This window comes from Physeter macrocephalus, chromosome 1 (assembly GCF_002837175.3).
Source record: "Physeter macrocephalus isolate SW-GA chromosome 1, ASM283717v5, whole genome shotgun sequence".
NCBI lineage: Eukaryota > Metazoa > Chordata > Mammalia > Artiodactyla > Physeteridae > Physeter > Physeter macrocephalus.
Genome location: NC_041214.2, coordinates 94,632,243 through 94,648,227, shown reverse-complemented (window position 1 = coordinate 94,648,227; position 15,985 = coordinate 94,632,243). Strand labels below are relative to the sequence as shown.

Here is a 15,985-nt window from a genome sequence, read left to right as displayed (position 1 = left end):
CTCTCTCACACGAGTCCCGCCCTTTTCTTCTGGACTAGCTGCGTGTCCTCGCTCAGCCCTCGCTCCTCGCGGGGGTTACCATAGCTACGTTACACACCGCATTTCCGTCTCCCTAGTCGGTCCCGGCTGGCTGCAGGGAAGAGCCGGCACCATGAGTCACGTAGTGACCATCGAAGAGCCCCAGGCCAAGCCGCAGATGTCTCAAACCCGGTGCGGAGGGAGGTCGGGGCCCTGGGGCAAAGTCTCTGCCAATCGAACGTATGATTTCCTATACGGTAAGGGCGGCTCCAGACCTCCCTCCTGAGTTGCCGACTCCTGTGCCAGGTGGGCTTTGAGACGGTGGGACCTGGCCGGGGGCGCTGCGGACAAAAGACGAGCCTCAGGACGGAACCTTTGCCCGCGGTCGTCTTCTGTTGGGTGGGGGCAGCTCCAAGCCCCCTAGGTGGTGGCGCTCTCGCGGCGGGGTGGGGTGGGGTGTGGGGCGGGGGGGGGTGGTGTCTCGGAGACCGCAGGTGCGCTCTGCGTCTCAGAGCAGTGAGCGGGAACACCTGACTCTTCTCCACCCTCTTTTTCTGATAATTTGCACAGCCTTAAGCAATCGTCCTGAATCCTGTTCCTGGCGTTCTGACTTGGAGATTCACTCAACACTCCCGCATGCAAACTGCATAAAATGCCCAAAGAGAATGACCTTCCTGCTCCCATTCCCTGGGCAACTCCAAATTTGGCATTCTAGGTAAAGAAGGGCCAGTTTATCTCATCTTTGTTTTCAGGTGTCTCTTTTTATTTAGGCTTATTCTTATCCATCAAAGTGTTGCTTATAAACTAGGTCTACTAGGTCCTTTGGGCCAGTAAAGCCCCAGTTTATTTTAATGACCTGATTGTTCATTTATGTTCTGTCTCTTCTACTGGACCATAAGTTCCCTGAGTTCTTTAAGTTCTTGTTCTATACATTTTTGTAGCCTTCTCAGCACTTATTCTAGTGCTGGTATATATGTTAGGTGCTATGTGATTTATGATGAATTATTTGAATTATTGAATTTACAACTACAATAATTATAATCAGTAAAGCATGATTTTTTCCAGTTTTCCCTCGTCACCCTACTTTTTTTTTTTTTTTTTTTTTTTTTTTGCGTTACGCGGGCCTCTACTGTTGTTGTCTCTCCCGTTGCGGAGCACAGGCTCTGGACGCGCAGGCTCAGCGGCCATGGCTCACGGGCCCAGCCGCTCTTTGGCACGTGGGATCTTTCCGGACCGGGGCACGAACCCGGGTCCCCTGCATCGGACTCCCAACCACTGCGCCACCAGGGAAGCCCTCGTCACCCTACTTTTAACCACGTGGTATCTCCTCTGGGAATCCCAGGGTCTCCTTTGGATGGGAATCTTTAGGGTAGCCATTTCCTGGTGTTGGGAATGTGTAATGATTGCTTACATTTGTATAGTACTTTACAGTTAACACCATTCTTTTATAAATCTTAACCTCATTTATATACCATTTTGCATTTAACTTGACTTTAATGCTTTGTATCTCTCAAGTGCCTCACTCCAAGTGCCCACAATACTTTCTCGCTTCCCTGAATCTACATTTGTTGATGGATTAGTAGCTACACTACTGCCCTGCTAATTAAAATCTTTTAAATATGATATATTTTTCCCAGCTTCCAAAAATATTTTATAATACTTTCTGGGTTTATCAAGAGCTCTTTCCTCCTTTCTTTCCCCCCAGAATCTGCAATTTATTATAGTTTTCCCAAAAAGTAATCGTCATATTTTGGGGTTTGAAACACTTCCTCATCGTCACCATTACTTGGTTGTGACAACTTCCTGTGCTTCTTAGAATTATTTTTACAATATGGGTAAACTGGCTGAGGGGCTCTTTCATGATTTCCATGGAAAAATTTCCCCCATTAAATTCATGGGCTTTTGATAACATTATATATTATGTATAGTAGTTTGTATCTGTTAATCCCATACTCCTAATTTATCCCTCCTACCTCCCTTTCCCCTTTGGTAACCATAAGTTTATTCTCTATGTCTGTGAGTCTGTTTTGTATGTAGATTCATTTGTGTTATTTTTCAGATTCCCCATATAAGTGATATCGTATAATATTTGTCTCTGTCTGACTTACTCTGCCAAGTATAATATTCTCTAGGTTCATACATGTTGCTGCAAATGGCAATATTTCATTCATTTTCTATGGATGAGTAATAGTCCATTGTGTATGTGTGTGTGTGTGTGTGTGTGAGTATATATATATATACACCACATCTTCTTAAGCCAATCATCTGCTTATGGGCACTGGGTTGCTTCCATATTTTGGCTGTTGTAAATACTGCTGCTATGAACATTGGGGTGCAGGTATCTTTTCAAATTAGAGTTTTCAATTTTTACAGATATATACCCAGGAGTGGAATTAGTGGATCATATGTTAGCTCTAGTTTTAGTTTTTTAAGGAACCTCCATACTATTTTCCATAGTGGCTGCACCAGTTTATACATTCCCACCAACAGTGTAGGAGGGTTCCCTTTTTTCCACACCCTCTTAGGAATTTATTACTTAATAGACTTTTTCATGATAGCCATTTTGACCACTGTGCGGTGATACCTTATGGTGGTTTTGATTTGCATTTCTTTAATAATTAGTCATGTTAAGCAATTTCTCATATGCTTCTTGGCCATCTGTATGTCTTCTTTGGAAAATGTCTATTTAGGTTCTTCTGCCCATTTTTTGATTGGGTATTTATTTATTTATCTATCTATCTATTTATTTATTTATTGCCACATTGGGTCTTTGTTGCTGCGTGCGGGCTTTCTCTCTTTGCAGCGAGCAGGGGCTACTCTTTGATGCGGTGCGCAGGCTTCTCATTGCATTGGCTTCTCTTGTTGCGGAACATGGGCTCTTTGCATGCGGGCTTCAGTAGTTGCAGAACGTGGGCTCAGTAGTTGTGGCACGCAGGCTTTAGGGCACGTGGGCTTCAGTAGTTGCGGCACATGGGCTCAGGAGTTGTGGCTCGCGGGCTCTAGAGTGCAGGCTCAGTAGTTGTGGCACACAGGCTTAGTTGCTCCGTGGCATGTGGGATCTTCCCTGGACCAGGGATCAAACCCATGTCGCCTGCATTGGCAGGTGGATTCTTAACCACTGTGCCACCGGGGAAGTCCCTGTTTGTTTTTGATATTGAGTTGTGTGAGCTGTTTGTATATTTTGGTTATTAACCCTTTGTTGGTCACATTGTTTGCAAATATTTTCTCCCATTCCGTAGGTTTTTTCAGTTTGTTGATGGTTTGCTTTATTGTGCAAAATCTTTTAAGTTGGATTAGGTGCCATTTGTTTATTTTTGCTTTTATTTCTTTTGCCTTGGGAGACTGATCTAAGAAAATATTGCTACAATTTATGTCAGAGGATGTTTCCCCTATGTTCTCTTCTAGGAGTTTTATGGTTTCATGTCTTACATTTAGGTCTTTAAATCATTTTGAGTTTATTTTTGTAAATGGTTTGAGGGAGTGTTCTAATTGCATTAATTTACATGTAGCTAGCTGTCCAGCTTTCCCAGTACCACTTGTTGAAGAGACTGTCTTTTCTCCGTTGTATATTCTTGCCTCCTTTGTCATAGATTAATTGACCATAGGTACATGGGTTTATTGCTGGGCTCTCTATTCTGTTCTGTTGATCTATATGTCTGTTTTTGTGCCAATACCATGCTGTTTTGATTACTGTAGCTTTGTAGAATAGTTTGAGGTCTGGAAGGGTTATGTCTCCAGTTTTGTTCTTTTTCCTCAGGATTGCTTTGACAATTCTGGGTCTTTTGTGGTTCCATATAAATTTTAGGATTATTTGTTCTAGTTGTGTGAAAAACGTTATGGATATTTTGATAAGGATTGTATTAAATCTGTAGATTGCTTTGGGTAGTATGGCCATTTTAACAATACTGATTGTTCGACTCCAAGAGCATGGGATATCTTTCCATTTGTTTGAATCATCTTCAGTTTCCTTTATCAATGTTTTATAGTTTCCAGCATACAGGTCTTTCACTTCCTTGGTTAGGTTTATTCCTAGATATTTTTTTATTGATGCAATTTTAAATGGGATTTTTTTAAAAAACTTTCTGATATTTAATTGTTAGTATAAAGAAATGTAACAAATTTCTGTATATTAATCTTGTATCCTGCTACCTTGCTGAATTCGTTTATTAGTTCTAATAGTTTTTGTATGGATACTTTAGTGTCTTCTATATAGAGTCTCATGCCATCTGCAAATAGTGACAGTTTTACTTCTTCCCTTCCAATTTGGATACTTTTAAATTTCTTTTTCTTGTCTCATTGCTATGGCTATGCCTTCCAATACTATGTTGAATAGAGGTGGTGAGAGTGGGCATCCTTTTCTTGTTCCTGAATTTAGCTAGAAGGCTTTCAGCTTTTCACCATTGACTTTTATGTTGGCTGTGGGTTTGTGGTTTATTATGTTCCCTCTATACCCACTTTGGTGAGAGTTTTTATCATGAATGGATGTTGAATTTGGTCAAATGCTTTTTCTGTGTGTATTGAGATGGTTATATGGTTTTTGTCTTTCCTTCTGTTAATGTGGTGTACCACATTGATTGATTTGTGTATGTTGAACCATCCTTGCTACCCTGGAATGAATCCAACTTGATCATGGTGTATGATCCTTTTTATGTATTGTTGGATTTGGTTTGCTAATATTTTGTTGAGGATTTTTGTATCTATATTCATCAAAGATATTAGCCTGTAATTTTCTTTTTTGGTAGTGGCTTTGTCTGGTTTTGCTATCAGGATGATGGTAGCTTCACAGAATGACTTTGGGAGTGTTCCCTCCTCTTAATTTTTTGGAATAGTTTGAGCAGGATAGGTATAAATTCTTCTTTGTAAGTTTGGTAAATTCCCAAGTGAAGTCATCCTGACCTGGACTTTTCTTTGGAGGGAGTTTTGTTTTGTTTTGTTTTGTTTTTTAAGTAGAGTTAATTTACAATGTGGAGGGAGTTTTTGTTTTTTTAATTACAGATTCTGTTTCACCTTAATGATTGGTCTGTTTGAATTATCTGTTTCTTCTTGGCTCAGTTTTGGCAGGTTGTATGTTGCTAGAAACTTGTTCATTTCTTCTAGATTGTCCAATTTGTTGGCATATAACTATTCACAGTATTGTCTTATGAGTTATTGTATTTATGTGGTGTCAGTTGTTATTTCGCCTCTTTCATTTCTTATTTTATTTATTTGGGTCCTCTCTCTTTTCTTCTTGGTGAGCCTGGCTAGAGGTTTGTCAATTTTGTTCCTCTTTTCAAAAAAAACAAAAAAACACAAAAAAACAGCACTTGGTTTTATTGATCTTTTCTATGGTTATTTTATCTCTGTCTTATTTCCTCACTGATCTTTATTATTTCCTTCCTTCTTCTGACTTTGGGTTTTGTTTGTTCTTCTTTTTCTATTTTTTTTCCCCAATATCAGCTGTTTTCCTGTGGTCTTTTCTGAAAGCAGACCTTGAGGTAAACGTTCATAGGCTACTACTTTATTAAGAAGTACAATCCAAAAGAAACCAGAGATAGGGAAATATGACTGAGACAGGGAATGTCAGAGAGAAAATAAAACCATGTGTTACCAGGGTGATTACCACAAAGTTTGTATCAAGTAAAAGTAAAACCATTTTTCTGAGCAGTATGTGTTACTTTGCCTATTGATAATCCAGCCCTGGAGTGGAAGGAGAACTTACCTGCTGGCTTCTGTCTCTCTTTGGTTAAAACTTTGCTTTATGTATCCTCAGTAAGAGACATGTGAAGGTGATATGCATTTCACATGGATTTTCACGTCTCCAGGTCACAGAGAAAAACTAAGGGGAAGGTGAGGGACACTTGGTGCAGGCATGAGGTAAAGAGACACTGAGCTGTGCCTGCTGCTTGGCTGCAGCTTGGTTGAGCCAAAACAGAAATTGTTGCTCTGGTTAGTTGGTAGGAAACAAGTTGGCAAGAGCTCCAGACATCTGCAAATTACAAGTTTATGAAATCATGTAAATGAAGTGGCTGATCCAAACATACCAAAACCAGAACCAAACAAAACAGCACTTCTGGGCTTCCCTGGTGGTGCAGTGGTTGGGGGTCCGCCTGCCGGTGCGGGGGTCGCGGGTTCATGCCCCGGTCCGAGGGGGATCCCGCATGCCACGGGGTGGCTGGGCCCATGGGCCATGGCCAGTGAGCCTGCGCGTCCAGGGCCTGTGCTCCACGGTGGGGGGGGCCGCGGCGGTGAGAGGCCCGCGTACCACAAAAAACAACAACAACAAAAAACAGCACTTCTCTTCCCCACACTCTCCTACCCTTTTGATTATTACCTCCCAGAGGGAAAACTTTCAATTCTTTTTAGCTCTTTCTTCTCATATTTAGTAAAATATTCTTTTCATCTTTTCTTAAAAAAATTTTTTAATTAAAATTTTTAACCATTTAAAAAATTTAAGTAGAATTAATTTACAATGTTGTTAGTTTCAGATGTACAACAAAGTGATTCAGATACATATATATATATACACACACACGTATATACTTTTTCAGATTCTTTTCTTTTATAGGTTATTATAAGATATTGGATATAGTTTCCCGTGCAATACAGTAGGTCTTTTTTGTTTATCTGTTTTATATATAGTAGTGCGTATATGTTAATCCTAAACTCCTAATTTATCTCTCCCCTCCCCTCCCACACTATCCCCTTTGGTAACCATAAGTTTGTTTTCTACGTCTGAGTCTGTTTCTGTTTTGTAAATAAGTTCATTTGTATCATTTTTTTAAGATTCCACATATAAGTGATATCATATGATATTTGTCTTTCTCTGCCTGATTTACTTCACTTAATATGATAGATAATCTCTAAGTCCATCCATGTTGCTGCAAATGTCATTATTTCTTTCTTTTTTAAGGCCGAGTAATAGTCCATTGTATATACATATATATATATACACAAAAACTTCTTTATCCGTTCATCTGTTGATGTTCATTTAGGTTGCTTCCAGGTCTTGGCTATTGTAAATAGTGCTGCTTTGAACTTTGGGGTGCATGTATCTCTTCAAATTAGAGTTTTCTCCAGGTAAATGCCCAGGAGTGGGATTTAAGGATCATACGGTAACTCTATTTTTAGTTTTTTAAAGAACCTCCATGCTGTTCTCCATAGTGGCTGCACCAATTTACATTCCCACCAACAGTGTAGGAGGGTTCCTTTTTCTCCACACCCTCTCCAGTATTTATTATTTGTAGACTTGTTAATGATGGTCATTCTGATGTGAGGTGATACCTCATTGTAGTTTTGATTTGCATTTCTCTAATAATTAGCGATATTGAACATCTTTTCATGTGCCTGTTGGCCATCTATATGCCTTCTTGGAGAAATGTCTATTTAGGTATTCTGGTCACTTTTTATTGGGTTGTTTTTTTTTTGGTATTAAAGTATATGAGCTGTTGGTGTATTTTGGAAATTAATCCCTTGTTGGTAGCATCATTTGCAAATATTTTTTCCCACTTTGTAGGTTGTCTTTTTGTTTTGTTTATGGTTTCCTTTGCTATGCAAAAGCTTTTAAGTTTAGTTAGGTCCCATTTGTTTATTTTTGGTTTTGTTTCCATTACTCTAGGAGATGGATCCAAAAAAAATATTGCTATGATTTATGTCAGAGTCTTCTGCCTATGTTTTCCTCTAGGAGTTTTATAGTATCTGGTCTTACACTTAGGTGTTTAATCCATCTTGAGTTTATTTTTGTATATGGTGTTAGAGAATGTTCTAATTTCATTCTTTTACATGTAGCTGTCCAGTTTTCCCAGCACCACTTATTGAAGAGATTGTCTCTTCTCCATTGTATATTCTTGCCTCCTTTGTCATAGATTAATTGCCTGTAGGTGTATGGGTTTATTTCTGGGCTCTCTATTCTGTTCCATTGATATGTACATCTTTTTTTTGCCAGTACCATACTGTTTTGATTATTGTAGCTTTGTAGTATAGTGTGAAGTCTGAGAGTGTGATTCCTCCAGCTCTGTTCTTCTTTCTCAAGGTTGTTTTGGCTATTCGGGGTCTTTTGTGTTTCCATCCAAATTAAAACATTTTTTTTCTAGTTCTGTGAAAATGCCATTGGTAATTTGATAGGGATTGCATTGAATCTGTAGAGTGCCTTGGGTAGTATGGTCATTTTAACAATATGGATTCTTCCAATTCAAGAACATGGTTTTTCCATCTGTTTCCATCTATTTCATTCTTTCTATCTGTTTGTGTCATCTTCAGTTTCTTTCATCAGTGTCTTATAGTTTTCAGAGTAGAGGTCTTTTGCCTCCTTAGGTAGGTTTATTTCTAGGTGTTTTATTCTTTTTGATATAATGTAAACAGGATTGTTTTCTTAATTTCTCTTTCTGATATTGCCTTGTTAGTGTATAGAAATGCAGCAGTTTTCTGTACATTAATTTTGTATCTAGAAACTTTACCAAATTCACTGATGAGCTCTAGTAGTTTTCTGATAGCATCTTTAGGATTTTCTATGTATAGCATCATGTCATGTGCAAACAATGACAGTTTTACTTATTCTTTTTAATTTGGATTCCTTTTATTTATTTTTCTTCCCTGATTGCTGTGGCTAGGACTTCCAAAACTCTGTTCAATAAAAGTGGTGACAGTGGGCATCCTTGTCTTCTTCCTGATCTTAGAGGAAATACTTTTTGCTTTTCATCATTGAGTATGATGTTAGCTGTGGGTTTGTCATATATGGCCTGTATTATGTTGAGGTTGGTTCCCTCTGTGTCCACTTTCTGAAAAATTTTTATCATAAATGGATGTTGAATTTTATCAAAAGCTTTTCCTGTACCTATTGAGATGTTCATATGGGTTTTTTTTGTTGTTTGTTTTATATTTGTTTTTTTGTTTTGCGGTACATGGGCCTCTCACTGTTGTGGCCTCTCCCACTGTGGAGCACAGGCTCCGGACACGCAGGCTCAGCGGCCATGGCTCACGGGCCCAGCTGCTCCGCAGCATGTGGGATCTTCCCGGACCGGGGCACAAACCCATGTCCCCTGCATTGGCAGGCGGATTCTCAACCACTGCGCCACCAGGGAAGCCCTGTTCATATGGTTTTTATTCTTCAGTTTGTTAAGGGTGTATCACACTGATTGATTTGTGGATATTGAAAAATCCTGGCATCTCTGGGATAAATCCCACTTGATCATGGTGTATGATCCTTTTAATGTATTGTTGGAATCAGTTTGCTAGTATCTTTTGTTTTTTAATTTATTTATTTTATTCTTTTTATTTTTTTTTTGGCTGAGTTGGGTCTTCATTGCTGCATGCAGGCTTTCTCTAGTTGAGGTGAGTGGGGGCTACTCTTCACTGCAGTGCTTGGGTTTCTCACTGCAGTGACTTCTCTTGTTGTGGAGCACGGGCTCTAGGTGCACGGGCTTCAGTAGTTGTGGCACGTGGGCTCAGCAATTGTGGCTTGCGGGCTCTAGAGCGCAGGCTCAGTAGTTGTGGCGCATGGGCTTAGTTGCTCCATGGCATGTGGAATCTTCCTGGACCAGGGCTCAAACCTGTATCCCCTGCATTGGCAGGCAGATTCTTAACCACTGCACCACCAGGGAAGTCCCCACTCTATGTCTTTTGATTGGAGTTTTTAGTCCATCAACACTTAAAGTAATTGTTGATAGGTATGTACTTATTGCCATTTTAAAACTTGTTTTTGTAGTTCTTCTTCGTTCATGTAGTCTTTTTGTTTTCCCTTTTGTGGTTTAATGATTTTCTTTTATAGTATTCTTGAGTTCTTTTCTTTTTGGTTTTTGTGAATCTGCTTTTTTTTTTTTTTTTTTTTTTGCGTTGGTTCTTCATTGCTGCGTATGGGTTTTCTCTAGTTGTGGTGAGCGGGGGCTACTCTTCGTTCCCTGCATTGGCAGGCGGATTCTCAACCACTGCGCCACCAGGGAAGCCCTGTTCATATGGTTTTTATTCTTCAGTTTGTTAAGGGTGTATCACACTGATTGATTTGTGGATATTGAAAAATCCTGGCATCTCTGGGATAAATCCCACTTGATCATGGTGTATGATCCTTTTAATGTATTGTTGGAATCAGTTTGCTAGTATCTTTTGTTTTTTAATTTATTTATTTTATTCTTTTTATTTTTTTTTTGGCTGAGTTGGGTCTTCATTGCTGCATGCAGGCTTTCTCTAGTTGAGGTGAGTGGGGGCTACTCTTCACTGCAGTGCTTGGGTTTCTCACTGCAGTGACTTCTCTTGTTGTGGAGCACGGGCTCTAGGTGCACGGGCTTCAGTAGTTGTGGCACGTGGGCTCAGCAATTGTGGCTTGCGGGCTCTAGAGCGCAGGCTCAGTAGTTGTGGCGCATGGGCTTAGTTGCTCCATGGCATGTGGAATCTTCCTGGACCAGGGCTCAAACCTGTATCCCCTGCATTGGCAGGCAGATTCTTAACCACTGCACCACCAGGGAAGTCCCCACTCTATGTCTTTTGATTGGAGTTTTTAGTCCATCAACACTTAAAGTAATTGTTGATAGGTATGTACTTATTGCCATTTTAAAACTTGTTTTTGTAGTTCTTCTTCGTTCATGTAGTCTTTTTGTTTTCCCTTTTGTGGTTTAATGATTTTCTTTTATAGTATTCTTGAGTTCTTTTCTTTTTGGTTTTTGTGAATCTGCTTTTTTTTTTTTTTTTTTTTTTGCGTTGGTTCTTCATTGCTGCGTATGGGTTTTCTCTAGTTGTGGTGAGCGGGGGCTACTCTTCGTTGCAGTGCGTGGGCTTCTCATTGTGGTGGCTTCTCTTGTTGCAGAGCACGGGCTCTAGGTGTGCAGGTTTCAGTAGTTGCGGCATGTGGGCTCAGTAGTTGTGGCTCGCGGGCTCTAGAGCACAGGCTCAGTAGTTATGGCACACAGGCTTAGTTGCTCTGCAGCATGTGAGATCTTCCCGGACCATGGATCAAACCCATATCCCCTGCATTGGCGGACAGATTCTTAACCACTGCACCACCAGGTAAGTCCCCCTATTGTATGTTTTTGATTTGTGGTTACCATGGAATTCAAGTATGTTGACCCACAACTGTATCCACTTGCTTTAAATTTATAGTTATACATATTCTAAAAGATCAACATTTTTATACTCCCCTCCCCCACAGGTTGTGATTTTGATGCCCTATTTTACATCTTCATGCTATCCTTTTACTGTTAATTGTAGTTATAGTCGCTTTTACAGAGTATTTTTTAATCTATGTACTGGCTTATTTAAATGATATTTAATCCTTTTATATATTTGCCTTTCCTATAGTTTCTTCTTTTCTGTTTAGAGAAGACCCTTCAATATTTCTTTTAGGGTAGCTTAGTATTGCTGAATTCATTTAGTTTTAGGACGTCTGAGATATTTTTAAATCTCTCCTTCTATTCTAAATGATAATCTTGCTGGGTAGAGTATCCTGGGTTGCAGTTTTTTCCCTTTCAGGACTTTGAATATACCATGGCCCTCCCTTCTGGCCTACAAAGTTTCTGTAGAGAAATCAGCTGATAGCCTTATGAGGTTTTCCTTGTAACTAACTCTTTGTTTTTTTCTTGCTGCCTTTAGAATTCTCTGTTTAACTTTTGCTGTTTTAATTATGATATGTCTTGGTGTGGGTCTGTTTGTGTTCATCTTGTTTGGGACCCTCTTTGCTTCCTGTACCTGGATATCTGTTTCCTTATTTAGGTTTGGGAACTTTTCAGCCATAATTTCTTCAAATACATTCTTGAGCCCCTTCTCTCTCTCTCTCTTCTCCTTCTAGAACCCCTATTATGTGTAGGTTGGCATACTTCATATTATCCCATAGATCTCATATGTTGCCTTTATTTTTTTCATTTGTCTTTCTGTCTGCTGTTCTGATTGAATTATTTCCATTATTCTATCTTCCAGATCACTTATTCATTCTTCTGTGTCCTTTAGTCTGCTATTCATTGCTTCTAGATTGGCTTTTATCTCAGCAATTGTCTAATTTTGATTGGTTCATCTTTATAGTTTCTAGTTCCTTGTTACAGTGATCTGCATTTCTATTGATAATCTTTCTTAATTCTTTTAGCATTTTTATTACCTTCTTTTTGAACTCAATGTCTAGTAGACTGGTGAGGTCTGTTTCATTATTTGTTCTTTCCTGTTCTGTTGATTGGAAATAGTTCCTATGCTTTTTAATTTTACTTAACTTTCTCTGTCTATGAATTTAGAAAAAACAGCTGTCTACTGTGGTCTGGAAGGGGTGTTTTTATGTGGGATTGACCCTGCAAAGACGGTATGTCTCCAGTACTTTTGGTGCAAGGGCTGATTTTGGTATGGATGCCAGCCACATTTTTCCTCAGGGTGTGCTGGTCGTTACCCCCTTGATAGGGGGTGTGCTTGCTGTTGTCATATCTAGAGCCTGTGCTGGATGTTAGGCAGGGCTTTCTCTCTGCTCCATGGCTGTCACTGTACTTTTGGGACTAGGGCCTGCTCCCCAGTTGGAATAGATGGCCTGAGGGTTGGGTTCGATCAGGCTCCGTAGCCCTTGAGTGTGCACCCTGCCCCAAGGGAGGTAAATCCTGAAGCAAATGCGGCCTGTGTGGTCACAGAAGACCTGTACACCACCTGTGTGGGCATCCGTGGTTCCATTCAGAGGCAGTCCAAGTTCACGTCCCTTTCTCTGTTGAGTTCATCCCAGATCTAGTGCAGGGCTGTGGTGTGGAGTGGGTGGGGCTGGGGCATTTGCTAGGCTGGGGCTGGCGGTCAGATTGTGGTTTCAGGAGTTGAGCTGGCTGCTTTGCTGCCTGAGATCTGGGCTGCCTCTGTGGCAGTCTTTTCCAGGACCGTTCTTCCCCAGACGTAGTGCTAAGCTGTGGTGTGGAGTGGACGGAGCCTGGGCACTCTTGCTGGGAAATGAAATGCTGCATACCCCTGCCCAGGGCCTGTCTGCCTGAGATTCAGTACTTAGCCCCTTCGCACTCTTGTGGTGCCACCAGGTACACACGCTGACAATTTCTGCCTAGCTAGACCCACTGCCCCTGTGTGTGCACTTATAATGGGCTCTGCAGGGCCCCCCAACCCCGATAACCTCCCAGGCCCTCTGGTCTGTCTCTGCATAGCTAGACCAGGTCTCTGCCCAGATCTCATGCCAAGCTGTGGTGTGGACTGAGTGGGGCTAGGGCATTCGCCCATTTGGATTGGGAAGTGCGGTGAGGTGGCAGCCACCAGTGCAAGCCTCTCTCATCCCTGATTGTTAGCAAGCCAGCATACATGCACTCCTATAGAGTAGAGTCTAGGCTTCTTCAGTCTTTCTGTCTGTCTCAGTGAATTTCCCAGCAGGCAAGGGGGCTTTACTCCTCTGTGCAGGAATCCCAGGAATTGGATGCCCAAACTGTGGCTTGATCTGCTCACTCCCCAGAGTGAAGGTCCACCAATGTGGACCTTTTCTTCCTTTCAGATCCCTCCCAGGGATGCAGGTCCTGATCTGATACCTTTTTTTCCCAACATACCCAGTTACATGGAGATCTTTATTGCAGCTTTGGTTGCATAGCAGTTCTTCTGCCAGTTTCCAGTTAATTTTCATTGAGAATTGTTCCACATGTAGATATATTTTTGATGTGTTTATGTGGGGGAGGTGAGCTCCATGTCCTCCTACTCCACCATTTTGATCCCTTCAGTTCGTTTCCTTTTCTATAAAATGGAGGCCTAGTGCTGACCTCATTGGGTTTTTTGAGGATTAAACGGAATATTGCACATAAAGCACTTAATAACTGTCTAGGAGTAAGCAAGTAATGACCTGATGACTGCTATTACTTGGGCATCTCAGAGACCTCTCTACTGCCATTTGAGCACTGGTTTTGAGTACAGTTTTAGGCTATGTTGTAGAATGTGTAGTCATAAATCATAGAGTATTGTGTCATTATCTTTTATAGATGTAAAAATGTTCCTGTAGATATCATGTCTTCACACTCCTTATGGAAATAAGAGGAGAATGGTTTATTATTTATTATTCAGACTTAGGAGAAATGTGGGTTAAATTAATTTCAGTTGACCAACCACTGACCCAGTGATATCGAGTTGAGAAGTGATGGAAACTGGGCTGATTAGGAATGAAGAAACCAGATTTTATGGCCTCAAATTATATGCTACTGAATTTGAAGACAGAATGAATGCACCTGTTTAAACAGAAGAAAGACTATAGCTCCAACATCTCTGGTATATTGGAAATAGTATAGGACAAAGTGAAATTTCTACATACTCTTATTTTAAATGATTTAAAAGAAATCACTGGGTCAGTGGTTGCAGTTGTGCTGTTCGTCTGCAACTGGGTAACTGAGGAATGAGGAGTCATTAGGTTCTGGAAATTGACTTACATCATCTAAATTCAAAAGAGATTTATTTCTAAATCACAATACTAATTTAATAATTTCTGTGGAGAAATATATGTTACCAAGATGTCTAGACTAGTTGGCCAGGATATTTGTTTCTCAAGAGATGTCTACCTGATAAATCAAGTCTGTATCTGAAGATTGCTTGTGAACTTAATGTCAAATTGTTTGATTTTAAGGGGTAGTATAATCAGTAATGAATATTCTTTGTCACTTTAGAGATATATCTAACAAACCCATATTTATAGCAGCAGGGCAATCTTTTCTGAACTGGGAGAAATAAGTTAGTCCCATCTTAAGGGGTGATTCTAAAAATAGCTGATCTTCTTTATCTCTTATTAGAGAATGACATTTTCTTACCCTGTCTACCAGTTATGGGTGATACACTGTTAAGAGTTTGTATCTCTCCTGTGAACTGAATATGAGAGATAGTGCCCAAAGTTATTGTTTCTTTCCCTTGGAAATGGGTGTTGTGTGTATATACATGATCTTTCTTCTTGCAGTATTTCCAGGACTATCCAGACCCAGAAGGTGGTTTGTTCATAGGAGAGAAGAGAGCCTGTTTAGGCTATGGTGCTTGAAACATGTTCAGCCTTTTTTTTGCATTGTGATTCTATTAACTGACTTTGGAATACACAGAAAAGAAATGCATCTCATAGACCCTCACTGGTGGTAGAGTAATAAGGCTATAAGCTGCTGCAGAGTTAGGCAATATCTAAGTTTTCTAATTTGTTTTCCAATTAAGAAATTATATTTCTTTACTATTATTCTCTGCCTAGGAGTAGATATGTTCTCTTCCTTATACTACCTTATTGTTTATTTCACAGATCCATTGTTTATCATGTCAAGTGAGAAAGACCACAACCAGGCAAATATTCAGGCCACCCTGATTCGAAGCAAACTGGTAGGTCTTATTCATCCAGACTAAGGCAGCCTAATGGACCTCAACCATCTAGTTTGGCTAACTGCGCTGATCAGATTGACTAATCACCAAATCTCCACTGGATTTTATATTCTGCAGAAATTACTTTGCCACGATTACCAGGGGACAAAGTGTCTTAATACTTGTGGCCCAATGTGAGGATTAACTAACTAATAGTGAATAAAGGACCCATTATAACCTAAGTTATTTCAATGAGAAAAGTAATATATGCCTGTGTTGAAAGAATTCAAATAGTACAAAAGCTTATATGGTATAAAGTAAATGCTACCCTTAGCCCTCTTCACATAATCATCCATTAGCACCAGTTTCTTGAGTACCCTTCTAGAGATAGTCTATGCATATACCAATAGCCTATGTCATATACACTGTTTTGTGCCTTTAAAAAGTTTGCAGTAATAAAATACTTTAGAAAATCTGATGATATAATTTTGTCCTTTTTCCCCCTGCCTTCCTGTCCTAACATTAGAGAAGGGTTCCCAGGTATAGAACCATGTTCAGTAGCCTGTTTCATTATCCAAGATATTCTGTATATTGGAGCAAGGCAGATCCTGTTCCATCATTCATCAGTCGGGACTGGAAGGGACATGAGGAGAGACACAAAGAAACCCTCCGGAAACTTGCTGTGTAAGTGTCAGGTAGCTTCAGCTGCTACTCATGTTTTTTTTTTTTTTTTTTTTTTTTT

The 15,985-nt window shown here is 40.1% G+C and overlaps 1 protein-coding gene across 9 annotated transcripts in view; it reads left to right on the top strand.

Annotated features, from left to right (window-relative positions):
- CFAP91 (cilia and flagella associated protein 91) overlaps positions 1-15,985 on the top strand; it is a 153,659-nt gene that overhangs the window by 9,735 nt on the left and 127,939 nt on the right. For 2 of the 9 annotated variants that reach the window (XM_024120311.3, XM_055085113.1), the window contains exons 1-3: positions 67-275; positions 15,188-15,264; positions 15,770-15,927. In XM_024120311.3, coding sequence (XP_023976079.1) covers positions 152-275; positions 15,188-15,264; positions 15,770-15,927 — 359 coding nt within the window. In that variant the 5' untranslated portion in view covers positions 67-151. The other 7 variants (XR_008617499.1, XM_024120310.3, XM_024120312.3 and 4 more) reach the window with 6 other exon arrangements.